This window comes from Neolamprologus multifasciatus, chromosome 17, assembly GCF_963576455.1.
Source record: "Neolamprologus multifasciatus chromosome 17, fNeoMul1.2, whole genome shotgun sequence".
NCBI classification, from domain to species: domain Eukaryota; kingdom Metazoa; phylum Chordata; class Actinopteri; order Cichliformes; family Cichlidae; genus Neolamprologus; species Neolamprologus multifasciatus.
This window is the reverse complement of record NC_140455.1, coordinates 30,135,113-30,161,175: the sequence shown is the minus strand read 5'-3', so window position 1 is coordinate 30,161,175 and position 26,063 is coordinate 30,135,113. Positions and strand designations below refer to the sequence as shown.

Here is a 26,063-nt window from a genome sequence, read left to right as displayed (position 1 = left end):
ATAAATAACCAAAATTTGGCATCTTAATTAAAAAATAATGATATTGCACTGTACTATTTTCTACAGTATTGTAAGTTATGGAGCTCTCATTTAACCTTTTTTTTTTTTTTTTTTTCTTTTGTTTAATAGTCACATTCTCTCTCACCAAAATACATTTTGCACAGTGACTCGCTCGTGATGCCACACAGATACCATTTCTTAAACACTGCATTTTTTCCTCATACTGGCCACTTTAAGTAAACAATAGTATGAAACATGTAAATATCTTTACAATACCTATAAAACTGAAGCTCTGAGGTTACAGTATGTTTCTCATAGCCTCGGCTTAATGTAAAAACACTGTCAGGACACATCTGCCTCTCACTCAGCTCTCCTCACGCTGGTTCTCAAACATCTTACCACAAAATATTGCTTCTGTGTTATCCACCCACCACTATACACTGGTCTAGATGGTTCAGTTGCCTTTAAATGAGCCGAGACATTTAGAAAAGCTGTAGCTTACACCATCGTTGCAGTTAACTTAAGTCTCTCTGCGTAAAAGTAACAAGTCTGTGTCTGTGTTGTGAATGTAAACGAGAGCGCATGGAGTATGTGGAACAATTATACCGCTGCTTAAACAGACACTTTAAACCCATTTCTGCAGTTGCAGAATTTTGTATTTTCCTTTCCATACAATATTTTATTTTTCCATTTCTGTTTAGTGGATTTTCTTACAGTGGGGTCATCTGCAGTATAGATGAGCATCTGTTTCTAATTCTAATTAGAAGACTATCGATGCTAATGTGAATGCTGAAATCTTTGAATTTCAGAATAACGTGCTTTTGAAATGCTTCTCATTTGAGAGCCTACACATCCTAAATTTAAACCTTTTGAGATTTAGTTAGTGACAGATTGACAAAACTGACCAGGGAATTCTGATTTATTCATTCACATCGCTGGACTGGCTGCTAGATGATCTTGCATACAGGCAGGCTGCTTCCAAAATCTCCTCAGAGCACTTATAGTGGACGTCCGGCTTGTTTCCCTGTGGTTTCTCTGTCATCTTCATAATTGAAAAAGAAACTGTTGATATTCAGTCTTGTTGAGCTGTCATTCACCTGTCTCTCCGGTAATGTAATGTTAATGGAAGGTTGCACTCTGGAGGACATGCCTTCCGTTCTGCCTGGTCCTGATGGTGCGTGATTATCACTCTGTGCTGTGGGGTTTGCTGTGTGTGTGGTGACACATACATATATAAGTGCTTTATGAATATTTACACGTATCATGTTCGTGATTACCTCGTTTATTATCGTGGGTCACATACAGCTTACTTTGATCTTAAGTTCAAGTTTAACTGCTCGTTTAATTTCTCAGATACTTCAGCACAAGAAAGTAAAAAGAAAATCAGTTTTTCCACATGATAAAGAAATACTGCTGTAGTAGAAGAAGAACTCTTTCACCATGACACTTTGGCCTTAAATTGTGAGAAAAAAAATAAGTAATATAAAAAACTGTTCTGTAATTTGTTTGAACTTCTTGTGCTTGTCATTTGGACCTGCTGTTAAAGCAAATATATGTATATGTGTGTGTGTGTGTGTATATATATATATATATATATATATATATATATATATATATATATATATATATATATACACACACGTACTCTTGGGAGATCTACATCCAAAATCAATACTAAAGCTCTTCAGGATATTTAGGTTACACAATTTTCAGACTGCATTTCTAATGTCAATGTTCTGTGTTGTACACACATTCAGTATGTTGGTCCTGCTCTGCTGAAATGTCCATTTTATTGGCTTCCATATGAATTTGAAACTGCACAGCTGAGAAAAAATATAAACGGCTTGCTTTCTGCACTGAATTGCTTCTACTCACACTTGTTGTCCTCTATTTGGTCTAATGTGCTTTTATCTTTTAGTTGAAATTACTTCCAGTGCTTCATACTTCTTACACCTGCTTTGATAATAACAAGGCTGCAATAATGATTCAACATTTGCTTCCAGTTTTATGGCTTTTTATATTGGTATAATTCTTTAGGATTTTCTGTTGCTACAGTTTCAGAGTTTCTCTCAGGAAGTTAGCGGAGGGTGTGAGGCATAGCATTGGTTGGTTTCAGATGTACACGACTCATTTTGACCCCCTGTGACCCACTCTGGCGTTTCCCCTCACTGATTACTTGGATCTCCCCTCCTATCATGTTTTTGGTTTTTGTGTGTGTGTTTTTTTTCACAGACATTGGATGATTGGCTCTAAATAGCTTCTACAAAGTGTTGTGATCAATTGATTAATCAGCTGCTGATATTAAGCAGATCAGGATTAGTACAGATTAGCACATTCCTATCAATGTCAGTTGTAGTTGGCAGTTTAAACACATTACTAAGTGATTGAACATTTAGCTTTTGCTTAGTTCCTTACCTCCCTACCCTAATGGGCAGGTAAAAGAATAAAAAAATGTAATACTTACATTTTTTTTAAATTCTATGCTAGAGAATTAAACATACAGCACCCAGTCAGTCATGATTTTAGTACTGCAACATTCATTGAGTAAGTGCTGATATTAAACAGAGACACTGTTTGCATTCTTGGCTGATTTAGATTTTAGACAAATCTGGATTTTCTTCCTAAGAACACATTTGACAGCATAAATCTATTTTAAACTTCTTTAAAAAAAATATAAAATATGAAATGCTTTATATCTGCGATTATATGTGCCGATGGCAGTGCAGTTATTAATCTGTGCGCAGCTTCTACGTGCATTTCAAACAGTGTTGACTGAGCTGGGCAGAGCCCATCATTTCCACATTTAATTGCTCTGGAGCTGAACAGGTAAACATCAATTCACAGCACATCGTTTTGAATGCTGTATATGTGATTCTGATCAGGCAGTCATCAGTCATGAGTCCAGTCGCTGGCTGATCCATTAGTGCATCGCTGAATGGTACAGCTCGATTAAAAACAAATTAAGCATCTTGCTACTGTGTAGTTGTGCACATAACATATTCTGTAGGACGGTGTTTGAGAAACAGCTTGAAGAGAGAGGGTTGAGGGGCAGATGTGTTTTGACAGAATTGCATTAAGTTAAGGTCGGGGCAGAACATAACCTCAAAAGGTTCTGCTTATAGTGACATGGATGGAAGGAGAGAGGCTGAAGGATTGAAAGACTCGAAGACTAATAGAATTATTGTGTATATGTTGTCTGAAAATGAGAGGAAACATAGAAGGGAGGAAGGCAAAATAATAGCTCAAACAAGGACGCTCGCAACGCACCATTGAGCCCTTGTTTTTCCCCTGTTGCCACCGTATTTTTCCTCTCTTAGTTTCTTTCTGACAGCTTTAATCAACACAATAAGGCTTGCTGAGATTTCATTATGGAGCCTTGGCCGCAAGGGCCTTTATAGAGGAGTAGATGGATGGAGAGTTTGTAAAGAGAGGAGGGATATTGAGATCAGGATGGAGGGAGGGACAGGGGGGAGATGTAGGTAGGTGTGGAGCATAAGATGGACAAAGTCAATAGTAGCACAAAGTGAGAAGAAGTGAAGCAGAGAGGGCGAGATGAGCGACTGAAAAAGCAGGGGGTTGACAGTGAGAACGAAATGATGAATATAGCTAGAGAATGGGATTAAAGAAAGAAGGGAATCGATGGATGGGCACTGACACCCCTGCAGAGGGTAAGGCTGAAATAATGGTGTTATGTGGCCACTTGATTGGACCTGAACAGCATGGGTGCCCACAGAGGAGCAGCTCAGTCTCACACTTCCTAGATTACAGGGTCAAAGGGCACTCAGCAGTGAGACAGATCACCTTAGATGTTTTTAATGGCAGCAAAGGGAAAACACACAAAACTCCCAAATATATTGCACTGAAACTTTCTTCTTCACAAATTGCACAGGTTTACATTTATGCAGCAGGCTTAACTCTTTTTCAAATAAACTTTTGGAACAGCCTGTAAATCCTTGATGTTTTTACTGGGCAGTGAAACAGTCCTGACTAGAAAATCAATAATGATGACTGCAGATCAAGGATACAACATAAGCACTCTAAAAATGAGTTAGCACAGTAACAAAAGTGGAGCTGCATACAGTCTGTATAAAGTGCACCAAATGACAAATTAATTCACTGCCTCGTGTTTAGAAGTATCACCAATGAAATGAAAATAAAGTGCTGATAAGAACATATGACATAGAAATCGTTGGGTTAAAAACACACAAAGGAAGTGGTAATACTGGTTTTTACAGTTTTTATTCAAGATGTATTTGATCAAAACTGATATATTGGAAGGAAAACAGCCCATTTCCAGCCCCCAGTTCTCAGCGCAGACTATACATTTTATTTATATCAGTGTATTGGTAATTTGCCCTGGTTTGAACTGCTATTGGTCTGCCGTATATGGAAAAGAAGGTTTTTACAGGATTTTATGCACTTCTCTTCTCTCGGAAAACTAAGTACACTAAGTAGCACTTGATTAACTGATCATCAGGAAGTGTGAGCACCTCTATAAAAGCAGATGTTTTGGCAGCTTGCTGATCTGGAGCATTCAAATGTGTGTTAACACAATGGCAGTCCTCCCAGTAGTGGACGTTCCAGCAAATCCAACCCAAAGTCAGACCTTGAAGTGCTCAATGGAACTGCAATAAACCCAAAGGTTACATCTCAGGCTTTAATATTTAAGATCATGACAGCACAATTTCTAAAAACAGACTGAACATGTATGCTTGGAAGTGTTTTTAGGAGAAAGCTTCTCCTCTCTATAAAGAAAAGAAAACCGCAGCGTAGGTTTGCAGAGTTGCATCTGAGGAAACCACAAGTCCTTTGGATAGACGGGAGGAAGGCAGAGATGTTTGGCCATGATGCAAACATTTTGGCACAAACTAAACACAGCATATAAGCACAAACATATCATGTATAAGATAAAGTCTCACTCCTGAAGATACCCTATTTAGCTTTTGGTGATGTGCGGTGACTGGGCAGGGTGTACAAGACATACATGCCCCATACTGTACTTTGAAAATCGTTTTCTGTAACCTCACCTTTATTCATTTGGACATCACACACACTTTGCACTTTGTAACTGGCAGTTTAGAGACCATTTAACGTTCGATCAAGCGGAATCTGAAATTGGACATTTGCTTTCTACCAAACAGCTCTGCCAGGGGGCTCAGGTACATGTGTGAAAACATCTATATATGTGGTGAGAGCATTAGATAGAACACTCCTAGAGATTTCTAGCAACCCAGGAGGAAACCCAGATTGATCTCCCATTCCTCCGTCAAACAAGAAGTCTAATAGTATGTGTGTGTTGTTGGTGTCAAGGTGTGCATGTGTTTGAAATCTGCAGGTACAGCATTGTTTTTAGAGATTTTTATCTTGTCTCCAAGGGAACTACCAACTGGTAGAACCTTTTTAAAAATGTTGGCTCAATATCCTCAAATAACAGGAGTGAGTTTTACAACTGCATAATTGAAATGAAGTGTTCATTTCCATTACACCATTTTTCAAATTATGAAAAGAGGTCCCGATTCCATCTCTAGAGAATGCCTGTAATTTCACTCTTCTCTTCTCTTCTCTTCTCTTCTCTTCTCTTCAGTGATCCATCAGTAATCTCTAGTCAGGGTTCAATCAACCTGTTAAGTTCTCCTAACTGAACTGTGAAGCCATCGCTGACCCCTTTTTTCTCCTGCTAACACGCTTGACTGGCAGGAGTTCAAACTGTGTGTGTCTTTTTGTGTAAATTCCTGTTTATCCGCTGGTGCAGAGGACATTTTTCTGTGTGTTTTTGTGTGATTATTCACCCAGAGTATATTTCCTGTCCTCTATCCTTTTTGTCTCTGAAACACTCACCTTATTAAGTGCTGAGTAAATGCCAATGGACTCTGACTCCCTAACCTTTTTCAACAGGCCTTGCTGTCCTTCACAATTTGACACAACCGCGCGTTCAAACAGACACATCAAGTGGCATTTCATCGAGCAGGCAAACCAAGTGCAGCGAAAGATGGGCGAATGTATTCTGTGCCCATATTTGTGTGCATATGTGTATTTATTATCTATAAAAGATGTTTTCCATTAAAAGAAATACAGTTTCACACGTTTAGCCATGGTTAGCTTAGTGCGCTACAACCGCTGTCTGATTTTGAGATCAATGAACAACTTGTGGCTCTGATTGCTGGTCCTGGTGATAGAAAGGCCATGATAAGATGGATAAACCAGAGTGTGTCAATCGCTCTCTCTCTCTCACCTTTGCTGTTGTGTTTTGTAGTGGGAATTATAATTGACATGGAGTAAAGACAAGCCACATGACACTCATATTGCCTGCTGGGAGCACTGAGGCAGGCCAGACTAGACAGGATGTGCACAACAAAGCCTGCCGCTGAGAGTAAAGAGTTGAAAGATAAAGTCGGGACATAGATGGATAGAAAACACATGATCTTGTACACACACAGGCTAGCTGGCAACACTGGAGAGGTGGAGGCATGATGCGTGTGGTGGGAGGCTTCAGCGAGGTTATGGATGCACAGCATGGAAAGGCGGAAAGAGTAGATAGAAGGGAGGTGAACACCATGCTGCTGATCTCTCCCCCCAGGGTAGAGAGGAAGTGGAAGGCAATGGGATGGAAGTGAATAAAGGAGAAGGGAGAAACGGAAAAGAGTAATAATGAGATGGCAGAGAGAATGTCAAAGGGGCAGTGTAGATGTGGGGATGTCATGTGAACAAATATCTCAGTAGCAAGGTGATGGTCATTGTCTTTCAGTGCTATTGTTAACATCTGTTTTCCATTCGCTTCCGCTTATCCTTTTCAGGGTCGCTGGAGCCTATCCCAGCTGTCATAGGGCGAGAGGCGGGGTACACCCTGGACAGGTCGCCAGTCTGTCGCAGGGCCAGACAACCATTCGCGCTCACATTCACATGCACATTCACACCTAATGGCACTTTGGATTTTCCAATTAACCTATCCCCACAAGCTGCATGTCTTTGGACGGTGGGAGGAAGCCGGAGTACCCAGAGGGAACCCACACAAACACGGGGAGAACATGCAAACTCCACACAGAAAGACCCCGGCCTGATGTTGGAATTGAACTCAGCACCTTCTTGCTGTGCGGCAACAGTGCTAACCACCGTGCCACCGTGCTGCCGTTTCCACAGAAAAGAATATTGTGGTCTGTGAGTGGTTTTCGTATTCAGAAAAATACATTTCATTCCTCTTTGCTCCGTGTACTTGTGAAATGGTCTGAGCAGGTACGCAGCATAACCTCAAATCACCATAATCCCGAACAGCAGAAATTGCTCTGCTGCATTTTCACCACTATCACACCCCTGCTGAACGGTAATGCCTACTAAAGGTAATTCAAGTTCAGAGGGAGGGAAAAAAAGGGAAAAATCGCCAAAATATCAAATGCTTGCAGCTGGGATTAAGACCCCTGTGTGTCTGTGAAAAAAAATGTCATTTTACCTGTGCAAAGCCTCTCTGTGCTCTGTCATGAAAATGGAGCCCTTTGACTCATATACGTCTGCGTAGCACTGCTTTATTTATTTATTTATTTTTCACCTTGTCACTTTAGCTTTTGGCAGTAAACGCCATGTCCTAGGCCAGCAGCGAATGCATCAATACCCGAAGAATAGTTCATGTAGAAGTCATATTGATCTGGTGAAATCTATGCATGGGCCAAAGCAATAGTGCATTCACAGCACCAGGCCAGAGCATGAGCCACTCTTTCTATTACCTATGAACACAACAGAAATGCCCTGAAAGAGATTCATAGAATGCTGAGGTGGCTGATGTATTGAAGATAGGATTAATATTATATTAAAAGGTGATTACATTTAATGTAATGTAAAAGTTAATCCAAAGTTAATGTACTTCTCAAAGAGGTTCAGCCTTCACATAATTACATTTGGAGACACATTGATTTAGCCACCTTAAAGCAAATTATAATTCATCAAGAATATGTCTAAAAACACCCCACCTAATCTGTGTCACCGAGGTTTTTTTTCTTTATTTTTTTTAATAACATTTACAGCCAAAGTTGTAGTTATTTTAACTTTATTTTAACTTCAGCTATGTAATTTTATTTCATACATTTCTCATATACCTGCGTCCCACACATCTAACTGCCAAGCAGAGTAGCACACATTAGTCTTCTTTGTCAGTGTCAGGTGTTTGTTGCACTGAGCGCACGCACTCGAGCATAGACAGACACGGGCACGTGCACAGCCGACCATGTATTCACAGACTGCCAGATTTTTTTTTTTCTTTTCATCCTCATTCATGCATCATGTTTCCCTATGTGGATGCTAGCTACAGTAATAAGCCACTGTGGTCATTGCTATTCAGATGCCATAATGCTGTCTATATATTCTGCTCCCTGGCAGATTCTAGCAGGAGCAAATCATTGGCTGAAGCTTCTGTGGGCTGCCTGATTAGTTGCGTGTTGTGTTGCGCTGACGTATCGATGAAGTTGCTATTGAATATTTAATGCATGTGTGATTGTATATTTCGTCTAACACAATAATTGTCACTTCCCGATGACTCCATTAAAATGCTAACATGGCTGTCTGTGCGCTGCAGGGTGACTCATTCTTTTGATTTGGCAGAGTGATAAACTCCGGCACTAAAGACACGAGCCATGATTTTAAGTTTTTTTTGCATTCTTATGTTATATAGCTTTATTTGTATTTATAAAGCACTTTTCAAAACCAAGTTACAAAGTACTAATAATAAAAGCAACACATGTCAGTAAAGTTGAAGGTAAAAATTGAAAATGGATAAAAAACAATTTTAAAAACAATTTAAGATTCTCAAGAGTAAATACAGGAAGGAAAGACCGTGCATATACACTCTTGGGTCTTAATACTGAAAATGGTTTGATAAAGGCATTATCAGTCATTGAAATCAAAGGGAATTTCAGAGTCATGGGGCGGGGAACACAAAGGTTCAGTCAGCTTCAATGACTAAACGAGCCTTTGGAACTACTAACCATGCTAGAAGATCTCAGGCTCATATGAAATCAGCATCTCACAGATAAAGGCAGGGAATGAACTGTGTAGGGCTTAAAATCAATTCTAAAACTGTCAGGTAGCCAGCAGTGTTGGGGAGTAACGGAATACATGTTACGTATTTAAAATACAAAATATGAGTAACTGTATTCCATTACAGTTACCGTTTAAAAAGGTGGTATTTAGAATACAGTTACTTTGTTGAAATAAATGGATTACACGGCGGTACTTCCCTGTTTCATATTGTGGCGGGTCAGGCCTGTTTGGGTTTTGTTTGACAGCTACGTTCTGTTGTTCCAGGCAGCAGCGTTACGGTTGCCATGGTTACAGGGTGACGCTCTCTCTCTGCGTGTTTCCTGGGTGAGAGAGGCTTTTTTGTTGTTGTTGTGCTAAGCTAATAGGCAGGATGCTACAGGTATAGCTCTAAAGAATGTAGCATCATAGGCAGTGTAGTCCGTGCTGCAGGGAGAATGGACTGCCATACCCGTTATGTGTCTGTGAGCGATGGAGGGAGAAAAAGGAAAAGTACGAGCTGTCATCGAGCAGAAACGGGAGCTGGAAGCATGTAAATATAATAATAACCACTGCAGCCAAGAAGAGTGCCTGACGAGCCCAGTTGTAAGTAAGCTATTAAGACTCGACTGTACACCGTGTTCGTGTTTTCGAACACAAGTTTTCGAAAACTTGTTCAATGCCTCTCTCTGTCTCTCGCAAGCAAAGTTGACCCAGACAACAAAGTAAAGCTATTTTTTAGGCTATGAGCCTGACACAGAACCCACCGTATTAGCCAGAGGTCCCTTTACTACGGTTCGGAGCCGCGGACCTTCAGTAACAGTAATAAATCACAGCAATAGAACATTCATGTAGTTGTAAACAGCATGATAATATATTAAGTAATCCAAAGTATTCAGAATACGTTACTCTCATTGAGTAACGTAACGGAATACGTTACAGAATACATTTTGGGGCATGTATTCTGTATTCTGTAATGGAATACATTTTAAAAGTAACCTTCCCAACACTGGTAGCCAGTGACGGGCTGCAAGGACTGATACATTGTGGTCGCTCCTTTTGTTATATGTTAAAAGTCTGGCAGCGGGATTCTGAATTAACTGCACTCTGCGTATGTTATGATAGGAGATGCCCGAGTAAAGTGCATAGCTGTAAACAAGTAGAAGAAATAAAAGCATGGATGATTGCATCCTGGAAGAATAATGGAGGTTGGAAGTGGTAGAGTCATATACTAATCATTAAAAAAGTCCACTATGTACGACTGCATGTTTCAAAACTGTTTACATAAATGACTGCAAAGTTTCAAAAGAACGTAAAGAATAGAAAGTAGTTGTCAAGGACATCTATGTATTGTGTTGTAGAGCCATCTACTGAATCAGTGTAGTCTAACATGAGGAGTATAAGTGCCAAGGATTTTTTTTCACAATTGCTAACAGACACTTCGTGAAACCTTCACATCTTTTCTTTAAAAAGAAACCAAGAAAAAGAAAAAGAAAGCACACGTCAGAAAACTCAACAGAATTGTTTTCTCTGATTAAAACCACAGAATAGTTTCAAAGAATAGTTTCAGATCATTCACAACATCAGACAAAAAAAAAAGGTTCTGAAAAAGATAACTTGGGTGTTTTCATTATTTGTCTGTTTTTGGAAGTCTGTAAAAATCATGACAAATATGAAGTAAAAAGACAAACAACTAAACAAAGTGATCTCTTTTTTTTAATGTGCACGAAGAGGGCAAAGTCAACCGGACTCAAATTCCTTGTTTATGTGCACAAACTTTGAGTTCAATATGGTAGACATTGATATGGTAAAGACTGAAGATTATGATGATCTGCTACAGTTTTTCCAGGTTGTAAACACACACACTCACACAAAGTGGAACTACCAACAACATGACTCCAAACTAATAAACTCTAAGCTCTGTTGATCTCCTTTGGTTCAAATGTCATTCTCAAACAGCTTTGTAAATCTCTGAAAACAGATTGTATCATTTAGCACACTTTGTTGACCTATGGGAACACTGGCCTTCAAAACGGAAAACACTGAGTCTGAGACAGTTAGTCTCACTCATGTTGAACCGGTTCAGCGTCAATTAGAAAAAAATTCAATCATGTGTCAGAGTCTAAAAGAGGCATTTAGGGACTTATACGGGTGTTAGGCAAGAAGATGGAGCAGCATGAACACAGAGGACTAGTCAGGGTAAAGGGAGGCCTAAGAGGCAGCGAGGACAATTTACAGTTTGTTTTTCTGTTCTTTGTCACTTCTGCTGAACACTTTGTATTATAGTAAATATTTCTTTGGATACGCTTTGTATCTGTGCACTAATTTTCTGTATAATACAAGGATGGTACTGGTTTTTGAAAGGTGAGATTACAGAATTTCACTGCGTACTGTGTGAAATACTAAACAATTTGCCCTAAAACGTTAACAATGCATAAACTGCTCTTGAGGTTATCTTATCTTACCCTGGCACTGAAAAAAATCAACAATCCTCAACGCAAATGTAGTTTTTTGGTCTAGAATATGGTTAATTGATATATTTTAATTCTTCATTTTTAATGTAAAAGCAGAATTTCTCCCTGCCGTGACCATTTTCACTATATTTTGCTGAGTGTATGTTTAAAAGTTTAAACCTTTTTTGTGTAATCCCTTTTTCTTGCATTCTTCTACAAGTATAGCGTTTTGTTAGAAACAGCCATATATTTCCTTGCTTATGTGTGTGTCTGTGTGTGTGTGTGTGTGTGTGTGTGTTTACATGAAAGATCCTTCATCCTCAGATAAAACATGAGCTAGAGGGACAGCAGGACATCCCGGGCTGGGGAGTATCAGACATCAGCAGGCATCTGATGCAGTATCAGAGTGTGTTCAGTAAAAAAAAAAAAAGACAGCAAAGAAGCAAACACATGTATTCTCAGACACACACATACACAAACAGTCACATGCATGCACACAGCCCTACTCCGGGGGCACTGCTGTAATTGGATGTCTGATTACTGTCAGATAGCGTGTGTGCATGTGTGTGTGTCTGTGTGTGTGTGTGTGTAGGGGTGGGGGCACATTTCTATGTCAAAGAGTGGGCTGTTGCAACAGTAGAGTTAAAGCAAGAGAGATCAACACTCAGTCATACAGAGAGTATCAGACAGAGAAGTGGGCATGTTCTCTCTTTGTGATTTCTGAGCTTAACGTTGACCTTGTGGTTTTTATCTGTTGTCTGGCATCCAATCATCCCTTGCTTATCTCCCTCCCCCTTGCTTTATATGCTACATCGTTTCATCTTTCCGTCCTTTTTCCATTTCCTCCTTCCCTAGTTCCGAAATCCTCCTCTTCTACTTATCTTCTCATTTCTCCACCCGCCCTGCCTATCATCCTGCAATCCCTTATCCCGTCTCTTTGTTTGAGGTCTTCGCCATCTATCCCCTCTTGTCTGGCCCACTGCCGATCCTGTCCTCCCACCACCCAGCAGAAGCCATTGGGATTAGTCTGATTGATTAGAAGTATTGGTGATGTGCGACTGGCAGTGGAAGGTCAGATGACTCAGTGGAGACATCGAGACTAACTTGTCTCCTGCCTCACAGAAGTAGTCTCCAGTTGCAGTTGTCGGATCTCAGATCTCACAGAAACTTGTTCAAAGCTAGTGGACTTTCTATATACTTGCTGATATTGAAGAATAAAGTACGAAATGTGCTTATTAGTCAGCACTTTCGAGCACTGTTTGGGTTTTGGCTTGTACAGATTTAGAAATGGAAAAGCTTTTTCTGTTTCCTTTTCTTATGGGTTTTAGATGTGGGTTGACGCGTGTTATACCAAATTCTGTGGAAAAGCAAAAAGAATGTAAATGCTCAGATATATATTTGCACAAGATGATTCAGATACAGCTGTAACTTGGGGTCTCGTGTGAATTATCACTACAATGTATATCCAGTATTTTCTCAAGGTTCCATTCACAGCCACTAATTAGGGGGAAAAAATGAATACACAACATGTACAGCTTGTGTTTTCCTACTAATTTTGTCAGTCTTTCTTAACCACTAATTCCTTATATTTTCCAAAGTTCTTTATGTTTTCTTATCACATTGGTTTTTATGGAAATGCTTACAGCATTTAAAGAGGCTCTGTTTTTGCCTGCACACTCGTCTGATGCATGCATGGCGCTCTGTGCATTAGGCTTCCACCTTTCTTCACATTAAACCTGAGCAAATGCTGACTTCAGCCAGACTTCATGACTCCTGTGGTGATGACAAACCTGCCAACGCACACAGTTCAATTCAATACAGTTCAGTTCAATGCAATTTTATTTATATAGCACCAAATCACAACAACAGTCATCTCAAAGTGGTTTATATTGTAAGGTAAAGACCCCACAATAATACAGACAATCCCCTGTGAGTAAGCACATGGTGACAGTGCGAAGGAAGACTCCTTTTTAAGGGAAAGAAACTTCTGGAAGAACCAGAATCAGGCAGGAGTAGCCACATGCCACGACTGGTTGTGGGTGAGGGGAGGGATACAGGACAAAAGACACACATTAAATGTAAAATTGCATATAAACACATAGAGAGTGAAAAGAAATAAGAGAAGAAGAAATGCTCAGTGGAACCCCAAATTTTATATACATACTTTTAAAGTGCTTTAAATGTGCTATTATGTTGCTTTTTCGTGGAAATACTTGCAGCAGTTAGATGGGTTCCATTTTTGCCTGTGATGCACATTCGTCTGATGCATGCACAGTGCTGTGTGCATTAGGTGTCCACCTGTCTCCACAATAGACCTGAGCAAATGCTGACTTCAGCTAGACTGTCTGACTCCTGTGGTGATGACAATTCTGCCAACACACGCACGCACACACACACACACACACACACTCATTTTCATATCTGGGTGAGGAGGTCCCCACGAGTTCAAACTCGTCCCCATAAGTCCCCGCAAAGATATCTAAACATGTACACACACAGACACACACGCGCATACACACACGCACACACACATGTCAGGTGTTGCTACACAGTGCACTCAGACATTTTCTGTGTGACGGTAGTGAAACTTAGAAGTTAAAAGGCCAAGATTTACTTTACAAGGCACAGTCTGACCTCTATGTATGAAATAAGTATAGGTGACAAGTTCAAGTCCTTTTCATTTAATCTGCAGTCAGTGCCTCTGTCCTTCACATTTGCCTCACAGATGAAAAGTAAAAGGACTTGCATGGGTTTGTGACAGGACAGCATAAAGATTGATGCATTAATATGCTTGGCTTTTTGCACCACGTAGAAACCGTTACTTTACCCTGCAACACATTGTAAATTAGTTGTTTGTTTTTTTTCAGTTTTAGCACATATGACACTTTCAGTTTAATTATACGTACATATTTTAATGTTTATTAATGTACAGGATTTTCCACGTTTTAGATAATTAGAATTTACTGTAGTATCACCCAGTAGCCTCTCTTTAGTTGCCCACAGAAGGAGAGACAGTTAATTCCCATCTGCTCAAAACTATGTTTTGACGTGTTTAAAATTTTATTCTATTTTGTTTTCATATCAATTAAATTAGTGTTGCACAGAAAGTTTCAAGTGATTGTACTAGTAATTTTCAACCCTTTCTACTGGGATGTTTGAATGTTAGGGTCAGAAGTTGATGTAAACAACATTAAAGCCTGGGTCCATCCTGCCTTGTATCAGTGGTTCAGAATGGTGGTGATAGTGTAATGGCGTCTTGGGACACTTTGGGCCCCTTAGTACCAACTGAGCATCATTTAAATGCCTCAGACTACCTGAGTATTGCTGCTGACCATGTCTGTCCCTTTATGACCACAGTGTACCCATCTTCTAATGGCTTCTTCAAGCAAGAAAACACACCATGTCACAAAACTCAAATCAACTCAAACTGGTTTCTACAAGATGACACTGATTCCACTGTACTTAAATGGACTCCGCGGTCACCAGAACTCAGTCAAATAGAGCACTTTTGAGAAATGATGGAACAGAAGATTCTGCTCATGGATGTCCAGCCGGCTAACCTGTAACAACTGTGTGATGCAATCACGTCAATATGAACCAAAATCTCTGGGGAACTTTCCAGCACCTTGTTAAATCTATGCTATGAAAAATAATCGAGATCTATAGTTAAATAGACATAATAATTATAAATGTAATAATTAATCTAAACATTATTAAAAACAAAAAATGAACGCTCTGGTTTGTTTTTAGCCAATTCTTGCTGTTCACATGCTGCCTATAGATGCTAAATAGAAAGATGTTTTTGTTTTCTGCAATGCATTTTCCATTCTTCACTTGCGTACAAAAACCACAGTAACGCACACTAAAGAAAAGACAGATTTTTCCAGTGCCTAGGATTATAATAATACAAAATAGATGCAGACTGAAAGATAACTCCTGCAACTATATTATTAAATTCTGCTATAATATACTGAGACTAAATGAGGTTTTTAGATAGATACCACAAATTATTGTATTTTGTCTGAGCATCACCCGAAGCGGTTTATGCTGTGCCATCTAGCAAATATTCAATATCCACCCACTGATGCAAACTAGTGCCTTCATTTATACAGTGGGAACTCTAACATAATGAGCAATGTTCCAAATGTTGATGTGGGGTTGTAATTTTCCCTCAGTGTGTAGTCACGCTACGCTAATCAAAAGTTGACCAAAACAACATTCTTTTTCTGAAAACTGAAGAAACTCTGCCCGTTTTTTTTAGCGCTCCCAGCACCAACCGGTGTTCCATTATCATCAAATTATAAGCAACCAAACGTGAACCCGTTACAAGTTTAGAAAAACATTTCCACCTGAGGGTGGTTTCAGGTCTGAGCAGCGTCTTTTTTGGGTTCGGGTTTGGGCCGCTTTGAATTTTCAAGCCCGTCTGAGGCTCTGTGACCTGTATCCTTTAAGGCTTATTTTAATGGGAGGATGCACATTTCTTTGGACAGCGGTTTGTGGGTTGTCAATGATTCATTAGGAAGCCTGCAGAGGACATTTACCTCAGAGGCTGAAAAAAAAGACACACATTGTGTGGGACAAAAAAATTTGCGCACCACATGAAAAACAGCACAAAAAACCCCCATAAAAAATTGGTAAGATCCCATGTTAGTAAGTACAGAACTTACACAAGCATTGTTTAAAAAGCCAAGTGGACATGCACCACCACACATACACAAAAGAAATAAATCATTGACTTCAAAGGGCCTATATCACAGTACCCCCACTCATCAACAGAAGCAGAGGGCAACTTCTAATTTTAAAGTGTGTGCTAATGAGGTTTGGAGAGAAAGAAAGAGTGTGTGCATGTGTCTAAGTATTCTCCATAGTAACAATCCATGGACAAGTGTTTATGTAGTGGGAGTCCGGAGACAGGGTTTGTCAAGGAAATACCAAGCTGGAGAAAGAAATTAATTTCTTCCTTTGTGGATTTGTAGACCACACAGAGCCTCGCATTTGATCCAACCATGTTTAATCCTGTGCTAATAGTAACAGCTGATAGGGCATGTGTGTCTCTCAAAATTATCAGGACACACTTGCAGGCTGCTTGGAGGATAACGCGGCTGTATTGTAATAGAATAATTATTACAGAAAGAGAGTCGGATTTTATTGCCTTTGTTTCACTTTATTACCCCAGTCATGTTTAACCCAGAAATATGCACACCCGCACACATACGCACACACCAGTCACTAGCCATTAAGAAATTTCATTCATTGGCCTTAACACTTTGCATATGACTGGGTAGCAGTAGTGATTTATAGTCAGCAGCCTGTGTTGTTTATGTGTTTTTGACTATATTTTTCAAGTAAATGCATCGGTTTCTTTTGTCGTGAAGACTTAAGATTGGGTGGGCTTTAGTGAGACTTTCTGGTTTGTAAGTGGGCTGCAGTACTCTTGACTTTTGGGAATGGCTGTAATAGAGTTTTGAACCACGTAGTCTCTTAATTTTTTAATTCAGGTGTTTTTAGTTCTACTGCCACAAGTGATTAAAGCCAGGTCATGTAGTCTGACTTTACAAACATCTGTGAAAGAATGGGGTGTTCTAAAGAGGTCACTGATTTCATGTCTGGTACTGTAATAAGAGGCCACCTCCTTCTAGATGCTCCACAATCAACAAGTGGTATTATTGCCGAGTAGAAGCATTTACAAACCAAATCAGGACTGATGTGCATAGTGTGATAACGTCACCAACCTGCATTGCTGCAGAGTTCCAAACATCCTCTGGCATTAACATCAGCAATGAAACTGTGAGCCAGGAGCTTCATGGCATGAGTTTCCATGGCTGAGCAGCCCATACAGGTGTAATATCTAAGTGACCTTGTACTTTTATTCATGTAGTACAGCAATATTATAAAATGCACGGGTTTATCAGTGAATGTGTGCAAACCTTTACAGAGTTAACAACACAGTTTGTGCAGAAGCAGAAATGACTGCTGTGAAATTCACGTAAGGTAGGTTTGAGGGATTAATAAAAACAACAGATGAAAAAAGAAGATAAAATTTTCTTGTTGCATTTTATGCACTGTCTGATGTGTAAGGAGTTTAGGTAATTATTTCAGGATGCAGTGACCCAAGTGTAGCTAGTTCGTTCCTGAAATTGTCTAAATACTTTGGAGGTATTATGAAAAGTTTGATGAGCTACAGGTGAGAAGAAATTGACAAAAGCAAGACGCACACAGTGAGAAGGATGAGTAATTTCTCTCTTTTTCTTCTTCCCCATTCAAGTCTCTGTTGGATAATAGATGAAATGGTGCAGAGAGAAGGGCGTGTGGGAGGGAAGCAGATTGTTAATTAAACGCTGAGACAGCGGCGTTTCCCTTCCTGCAACTGAAAAAATTCAACCTCTAAACAGAATGGAGTTAATTACCGACTGCCAGGGTTTCGTTTGGAGAGACGCTGGACACACTTACCATTGAATTTATCATCACAGCTTGCACTCTGCGTCTCTCTGTAACAGCTGCAGAGGGGACAAGCGGACACAAATGCATAGTAACGTGTAACGCACACACAAAAACGGACATTAAACTGCATGTATTTCCACAGATAGCTGAGCGCATTGATTAATTCCTCGTGGCCACAGGTTGATTCCTATTCACACATACAAAAAAACAGGTATTCACAGGGCTACACAATGCTACACCTCGCATCTGCGCCCAGAGATGTGAAAAACATGAGCGCGCACTCACACGTTCAAGGAATTAGGATTCAGTCACATTCAATTCCACAGCGAAGGCTCAATAATCAGGTTATTAGTGATAAACGGAGAGCTCGGTGTGTTGGTGCTCAGTGGATAAAGAGCTCATAATTCAATTAGCCCATTGTGGATGAACGTGCTACAACTGGCAAATTATGTAACAAAAACTGACTATTACAGTGACACAATGCAGCTGTTATCTGAAGTGAATGAAGAGATTTTCTTACGGTTTCCACATTAGCATGCGCAGCGTGTGATCATATGTCTCCAAACAATTAATTATACAGTTTACACACAATCAGCCAAATTACGAGCCTTTGACTGTACGACGAGAACAGCTGAAAGTTAAAATAGACCGAACAGTTTTTCACACTTTGATTTCTCTAAATATAGCACTAATTCAGACTTAATCCAATAATGATGAACATTATTGACGTAACAAATGCCAGTAAATAATGTGTTTACTGCTTTGTTTATCCAGAGGATAATGAGTGTCTAATGCTCTCAGCCAGTTTCCCTCCTCGGGAAACAGCAGCACGCTGCTGACTTGATTTGCTTTGGAGACTACGTGAGGTGCTGATTTTAAAGATTACAGAATACACTAATAATATTTTTGCATGTTAGACGCTTTTGACAAAGAGCAGAAATATAGGCTACATATATTCAGGATATTTTTTGCCATCCAATTTTTTTCTTGACTTTTTCTTTTTATGCACGTCTGCGTTTGGAACGTGAAGCCAGTCCTCTGTTTCCCGTGCCCTGCTGTGCAAGGATTTGGATATTGAACCTTGTTACAGTTAAGCTTTCAACTTGACATTCTGGGAGTGATTAAAAAAGAAGCTGTTGATGCGTCTCCTGACCTGCCTCGCAGCTTTGCTTTTAGCTGAGAAGCAAAAGGTGCACGCTAATATCTGACGTTCACTTTTAACGTGCCGGCAGTTTTTTTTTTTTCCATTTCTGCACCATCAAATATGTGAAGTGTTTGGCTGCGATAGTGACAGCCAAGTGTGTGCACGCGCGCGTGTGGAGAAGCTCTTAAGTTCACAGACAATATTTGATATTTTCTTTATCTGGGAAACTCGTTCGCCACAGGGACAGTTATTAATGATGGGTGTGAGGCTGTGAAACAAACAGCGATTTAATCACTTTTATGCTGCTCCAAGGACAATGGCGGGAGAATGCAATCATCAGCGCTTGTGTATTTGAGTGTATGCCTGTACATATGCCACATATTTGCTGTTTTTGTATATGTATGCAAAAGTGCATGTCTGCTTGGTCATTATCCTTGAGAACGTATTTTGAACATTTAAATATTTGCTTCTTGTGTGTGTCTGTGTGAGAATGAGTGTAAATGTGTGAGTGTGTAGGGGATTGGGGTCGAGGTGGGTACTTGTGCAGATTTTGTCACTTTAGTGATTATCCTTGAGAGGCTTTTAATTTGAGGCTAATGAGTATTTGTTTTAGCGCTCATGCACTCCGGTGTGCGCATTTATGTGGATCTGTGTGCTTGTGTGTGCGTGTGTGTGTGCGTGTGTGTGATTAAGGGCTGTGACATAGTGAAAGCGACAGACTGTACAGATGTTCAATAAATGGTCTGGAACAGGCAGGGAGGAAAGGGGACATCATTCATACTTTCTCACTTCTATATACAGACACACTCACACTCACTCCCTCACACACACACACACACAGACATTCCCAGAGACATGTGAATGAAATGAATGTGTAGACTCACACACAAAAGACATGGATACACAATGTCCATCATAAATTCTGTACAGATGTAACAAAGGCAATGTACAGCAATAACCTAATCCTACACACTTACACACACATACTGCTAAAAAGAATTAACACAATAGCTAATGATTGAATGCAGCCAGAGTGAATTAACAGCTTTATCAAAACCACCTCCTGAGGTGGCTGAAAACGGTATGCAACAGTGTGTCCGTGTGTGAGAGGGCTGAGGAATCAAGGCGGAACCAGGTAGACAGAAATCTTCATTATCTCATATTGTGAGTGAAATAACTAATATTGCCACACTCGACAATAGTAAATTAAGGAGGTGAAGTGGGTACAGACGGTATTTCTTGCCACTTACTCTGTGCAGTGGCGTGATTTTAAATCATTCATGACCCATTCATCTTTTCCTTTGTTTCTTACAGTTTTTTCTCCTGTGATCAACACCACCTACCTCCACCGTCATCTCAATTCAATTTATTCTTTTTTTAAATGCTCGTTCTCCTTTCCTGTTTTCCCCCCTCCTCAGCTTCCCACTCTGTTTATTTTCACTTCTTCCTTTTAGTCTTTTTCGGTATCAATTTTAACATCCCTTTTCTTCTTCAGCGTTCCTCTCTTATAATTTCCCAGTCCTCCATGTTCCTCCTACCCTTTCTCTACTTTCTTCCTACCTAGTCCGCTCTTACCTGTCAGTTTTTGTTTAATCTTTTCAAATGTTTTTTGTCTTGAATCTTTTGGAGGGGCAAATTGTATTGAACAGCCAGTACTATTTTACGTTTTGTACGTGTCTCTTCCCAGACTTTAGTGAATATCTTGCTTTCTTTCTCTGCTGCCATGTTAACCAACCACTTACTCTTACCTTTATCTCAAAGCTGTGAGGATGTTCGAAGTGTTAAAGCCTTCGTCAGAGGCCTCGACACCGAGTGCTTTGAATAGTTTCAGAAATGTGTACAAGCCGACCCGAGAGTGAAATTAATGTTGAAACAGAATGGAAAATGCAAATCAGTGAATCTAAAATAGATGATGCAATCTGTCCCTCCTTTTGCTTCCCCCCCCCCCCCTTCTGTCTCAGGTGGTGTGTGTATTGCCCAGTCCTTGAAGATCCCCAGGGAGCCCAGGCCAGGGGAGTTTGACAAGATCATCAGACGCCTGCTGGAGACCTCCAATGCCAGGGCCATCATCATGTTCGCTAATGAGGATGACATACGGTACGTGTTGTGCACTTTAAAAACGAACCCTGCTGGTCAACTTTCAGCTATCAGGTGTACTTTTTTGACATTTTCAACATATTTTACAATAGAAACCTTTTGACACCTACATGCTCGCTGTGATTACAATTATGTTATTCTGAAGAAGAAAAGACCTGGTTTTCATATCGCTATTCTTTAGCAACTCACTTGGTTAGAAGTGTTGCATTGTGGTACCGACAAGAGTTCGCACTATACTACAGGCACAATTATTGCATTTACATCTTGAATGATGATGTACATAATTATTAGGCAGTTAGGAAAATGTGCCAAAACTGAGATTTAAACAGAAAAATTAAAATATTATAAAATGCAATTTTGACTCATACGACCCCCTGAAATGACTTAATTACTGGTCAATCAGACCTCTTGTCTTTGGGTCCTGCAAAAATGCTTGAAGAAGAAAGCCTTTTTAGATAAATGCTGTCCAGAATGTTAAGCTACAGAATGCTTGAGATTTGGAAATAAATACTTGATAACATGTTTTTCACACATTTTATGGACAGAAAAAAAGGAGTCACAAGGTACAAGAAAAAAGCTGCAGTGATCTTTATGTAGGGTTAAGCCTAAATCAATACCCCACTGCTCGACTTGTCTCCTGTAGTGTATCTTCAGATATTTGAATTATCTTTTCTTTTTTCTTTTTCTAAAACAGACGAGTTCTGGATGCAGCTAAAAGGAACAACCAGACAGGTCACTTCCTGTGGGTGGGTTCAGACAGCTGGGGGTCCAAGATCTCCCCTGTGATTGGCCAGGAGAGGGTGGCCGAGGGGGCCATCACAATTCTTCCCAAAAGGGCATCTGTGGATGGTAAGGATAATAACAGGCATATACGAAGCCGTCAGAACACATGCAGGTAATAACTGAGAAGATGTGAGGAATAATAAAAGTAGTTCTCACCTGCACTGAAACTGGATTTGTGGCAAATGAAAGAAAGCCGAAGCAGCGTCTGCTCAAACTTTGATAGATCAAATTAAGGAGTCAGGGGAAAGACCAGAGACAGAAATGAAATGGACTCATGTTCTCTCACTTTTGATCCCAGTGGGCAACAAGTTTTTGCCAATACACCAGGGAGAATATCCTCATTTGCTCTCTGTCAGAGCTCTCTATTAGATAATTGACTCCTGGAGGGCCACATAGGTGACAAGATATAAACTGGAAGCGAGGGAGAGAGATAGAACTTTAAATGAATCAAAGGGAGCTTTGGCAGATTCACAAGAAAGGCTATGTCGACTTTAAAAAATGACAGAAGAGATGTGAGTAAGGATTAATGACTAGACTTTTTTTTGGTACACCTAGAAACAGAATGCAGTATAATGCAGCAATTCTGCAACATATGTTATATAAAGCTTAAAATTTGTCTAAACTGTAATTTATAGTGACATAGTATAGTACAGTACATAGACTCAAGCATGGGATCTTTTGCACATGAGGTAAATGTTTTCTCATGCATTGAGAATTATTCTGATGCCATAACAAGCTCATTGAAATCATTTTTTGGGCTGCCAATGCTGTATAATTTAGCTTTTATTTCCATCGGAAACAAAAGAGAAGTAAATGAAATTGTTGGCCTTCCTGGTCAAAACAGATGTCTCTGGCCTGTACTTTGGAAGTACTTCCTTGCTGTAACTTTAATAATTTAAGGCAAAACTTTGCTTCACAACTGGTCCAAAAACACCACAATGTTGTTTTTAACGCAGTGAGGCAGCAGTTTTAAATTGTGTTAATATGCCACAAATTCCCTCAACAGTGTCACATTGTGTTTACCTTTGCTATTGCAGTTGCCAGAAATGAGGGAAACAGCTAGTCTCAAACAAAACAAAACAAAAAGGAAAAAAAAAAGTCACTCTAAGTGCATGAGTCACTCTTACATTTTTTATAAGGAATATAACACCAGATAATATTTTTTGTATCTTGGAAAAAAGGCTTTCTGTTTTTCCCACCCAGTAGTCTTTGAACTAAGCTAACTGTCTTCAGGCTCAGGCTTCACATTTAATCTGCAGATTAGAGGCAGAAGCATCAAATAACATTTCTGATATGAGCGACTTTGTTGATTTCAGAGGTACTTTTTTATGCCTAGCGACAGTCCTAGCCAGAGGCATTGTGTTTTTACATAAATAATCCATATGTATAACTTATTCTGGTGAACACATTTATTCTCTGAAGGTAGACAAAGCTGACAAACCCAACCTGTGCTATTCTTGTGAATGTGATATCTCGGGAACACTGGGAGGAAATTTCATTCCACCTGTCTTTAATGTTCTCTTGGAAATAAACATAGTCATCAGAATTTGGTAGTCAAAGATCTCGGTGACATCATGAGTTTTTTTTTTTTTTGGGGGGGGGGGTGTGCCACAAGCTGATTCATTTGAATAAAGTTTACACAGATATCTAATTGGATAAAATGATTAGCTGGTGTCATTTTATATCCAAAAGGTGAGAGCTCTGCTTCACTGTGACATGCTAATGTTTTGCAAAAACACACTTTCTGGCTGCTGTTCAACACCATAATTCAAGAGTAGATGCAGAGATGTTGAGCACTTTCAATTTGGTCAGATACTAAAGTGGTGACATTAATCTTTGGTGGCAACATATTAAATTCCATTAATATTTTTACTCCATATATTATGAGTCTGGGCAGACATTGATATATTACTTTACTTAGCTGGTTGGAAGAGGCTTAAGAAATGCTACAGTATTTTTGTTATTTATTTTTAGATTTTTACTAACCTGAAATTGTATTACCCTTTAAAGAACTTTAGAACTAAAGTCTACATGGTAGAATCTCTATTCATCAGTACTTAAATACAGTTTTAAATGAATATATCATTCAGTTTCAACACTGATTCAGACTGAGGACAGGTTGGCTTGGTTATATCTATGTATTATTACACATGACACTAAAAATGTCATGTTTTACAGTCTATAAGAAAGCAGTGCATGAGATGTACCAAAATATAATCTAAAATGTAATCATAGGAACTCTGTGCTTCCAAACAACTGCCCAACTGGTAGCAATACTTCTATTTTTCTATTATCATTGAATTAAGTTTGTGCTTTTTAGACCCTCAAAGTACCACAAATGATTATATTTCTCTTTTCAGGAATGTAATGTTATCACAATGGGAAGCATGTGATTCCACATGGCACATCTTACTGTTGATGCACAAAAAGAGTAAGACTAATATTCCCAGCAGTCAAATATCAGTGGAGCATCCCAGGTGCACACATTACCCATTTCCACAACAGCACATTGAATTAATCAGGAGAGATCTTTTTAGCTTTTACAGTGAATCTGGCATGCCACAGGCTGTCACACCTCACATGTAATTATCCACGTGCCCAGTGTTACACTTAACTACAGTGCATGTGTTGCGCCTTCTTGGTTAAGTGTAAATGTTTCTTTGCAGTCTTCTTGCAAGACTGCAAAGAAACATTTCTTCTTGCCCACAAGCCATCTATGGTTAGATGTAGGACTTGGGTTAGAGAAAAGCCTACTGCTTTTAAAGTACTGTGTAAAGTCTTGAGCCATGCTTCATTTCTTTAAATTGTGCTTCCAAAGAGCCAGATGTTCTAAAGGCCTTCCAGAGTTTTTCTTTGGACATGGGTTGCTTTTTCACTCATGTTCAGTCCACTCTACTTTCAGCAAACTCTGCAAGACAAGAAGACAAAGGAAGATGTGCCAGGCTTAAAACTATCTACAGTAGCTGAACAGTTCAGGAAAGTCATCTCCTTAAGGAACAGGGAAAAATCAGTAAAGACCTGACACGGGACCTGACAGACACTGTTCACTGAAGCCTCATCAGAAATGGTCTCAGTGGAAGAGTGGCTGTCAAAAAACCATTCTTAAGGAAGGGAAATGGTAAGGATGAGATATACCAAATTATGCAAGGATAAAAGTCAATGGCAGCAGCTCTTATGGAGTCTTTATTAGTGTGCATGGAGGAGGTGAGGAGAGAGGTACAGCAGTGAATGTCTACAGCATCTATAAAACACGGTGGAGGCTCTGTTGTGGTGTGGGGCTGCATTTCAGTAAGTGGTGTCGGAGATCTTGTCAGAATTTATGAAGTTATGAACACATATATTAGATTTTGATCTATCATGCAATGCCATCTGGAAAGCATCTGACTGGCAGCAATTTTCAATATGACAATACAATGATCCCAAACACAAACACATGGCAGTACAGCAAAAGAATGCCTGGACAGAAAAAACACAATTGAGCACCATTAATCATGGATAAGATAAGATAAGAGAACCTTTATTAGTCCCACACGTGGGAAATTTGTTTTGTCACAGCAGGAAGTGGACAGTGCAAAAGTTATGAAGCAAAAATTAGAATACAATAAGAATAAATACAGTACACAACTGTACAGAATAGAATAAAATAAAATACTATATACAGTAGAATAAAATATACAATAAGAAAAAAAATAGATTACAAATGCTATATACAACTGAGTAAAAATACAACGATGCCAGAAGAGATTATTGCACATTAGTGTTATTGCACGTTTGTGGATGTGTTTGATCAGTTAAAGTCTTTGTTGTGGAGTCTGACAGCAGTGGGGAGAAAAGACCTGCAAAATCTCTCCGTCCCACACCGTGGGTGCCGCAGTCTCCCACTGAAGGAGCTGCTCAGTGCTGTCAGAGTCTCCTGCATGGGGTGGGAGATGTTGTCCAACAGGGATGACAGCTTAGCTGCCATTCTCCTGTCACTCACCACCTCCACTGGGTCCACAGGGCATCCAAGAACAGAGCTGGCCCTTCGTATCAGCCTGTTCAGTCTCTTCCTGTCCCCAGCAGACCACACCATAAAAGATAGCAGAGGCCACCACAGAGTCATAGAAGGTCTTCAGGAGTGGGCCCTCCACTCCAAATGACCTGAG

At 39.7% G+C, this 26,063-nt stretch overlaps 1 protein-coding gene across 5 annotated transcripts in view; it reads left to right on the top strand.

Moving 5' to 3' along the window:
• grm8a (glutamate receptor, metabotropic 8a) overlaps positions 1 to 26,063 on the top strand; it is a 296,528-nt gene that overhangs the window by 187,185 nt on the left and 83,280 nt on the right. For all 5 annotated transcript variants that reach the window (XM_085136973.1, XM_085136975.1, XM_085136974.1 and 2 more), the window contains 2 exons: positions 21,000 to 21,135; positions 21,830 to 21,984. In XM_085136973.1, the coding sequence (XP_084993099.1) occupies positions 21,000 to 21,135; positions 21,830 to 21,984 (291 nt within the window). The remainder of the gene's footprint in view (positions 1 to 20,999; positions 21,136 to 21,829; positions 21,985 to 26,063) is intronic.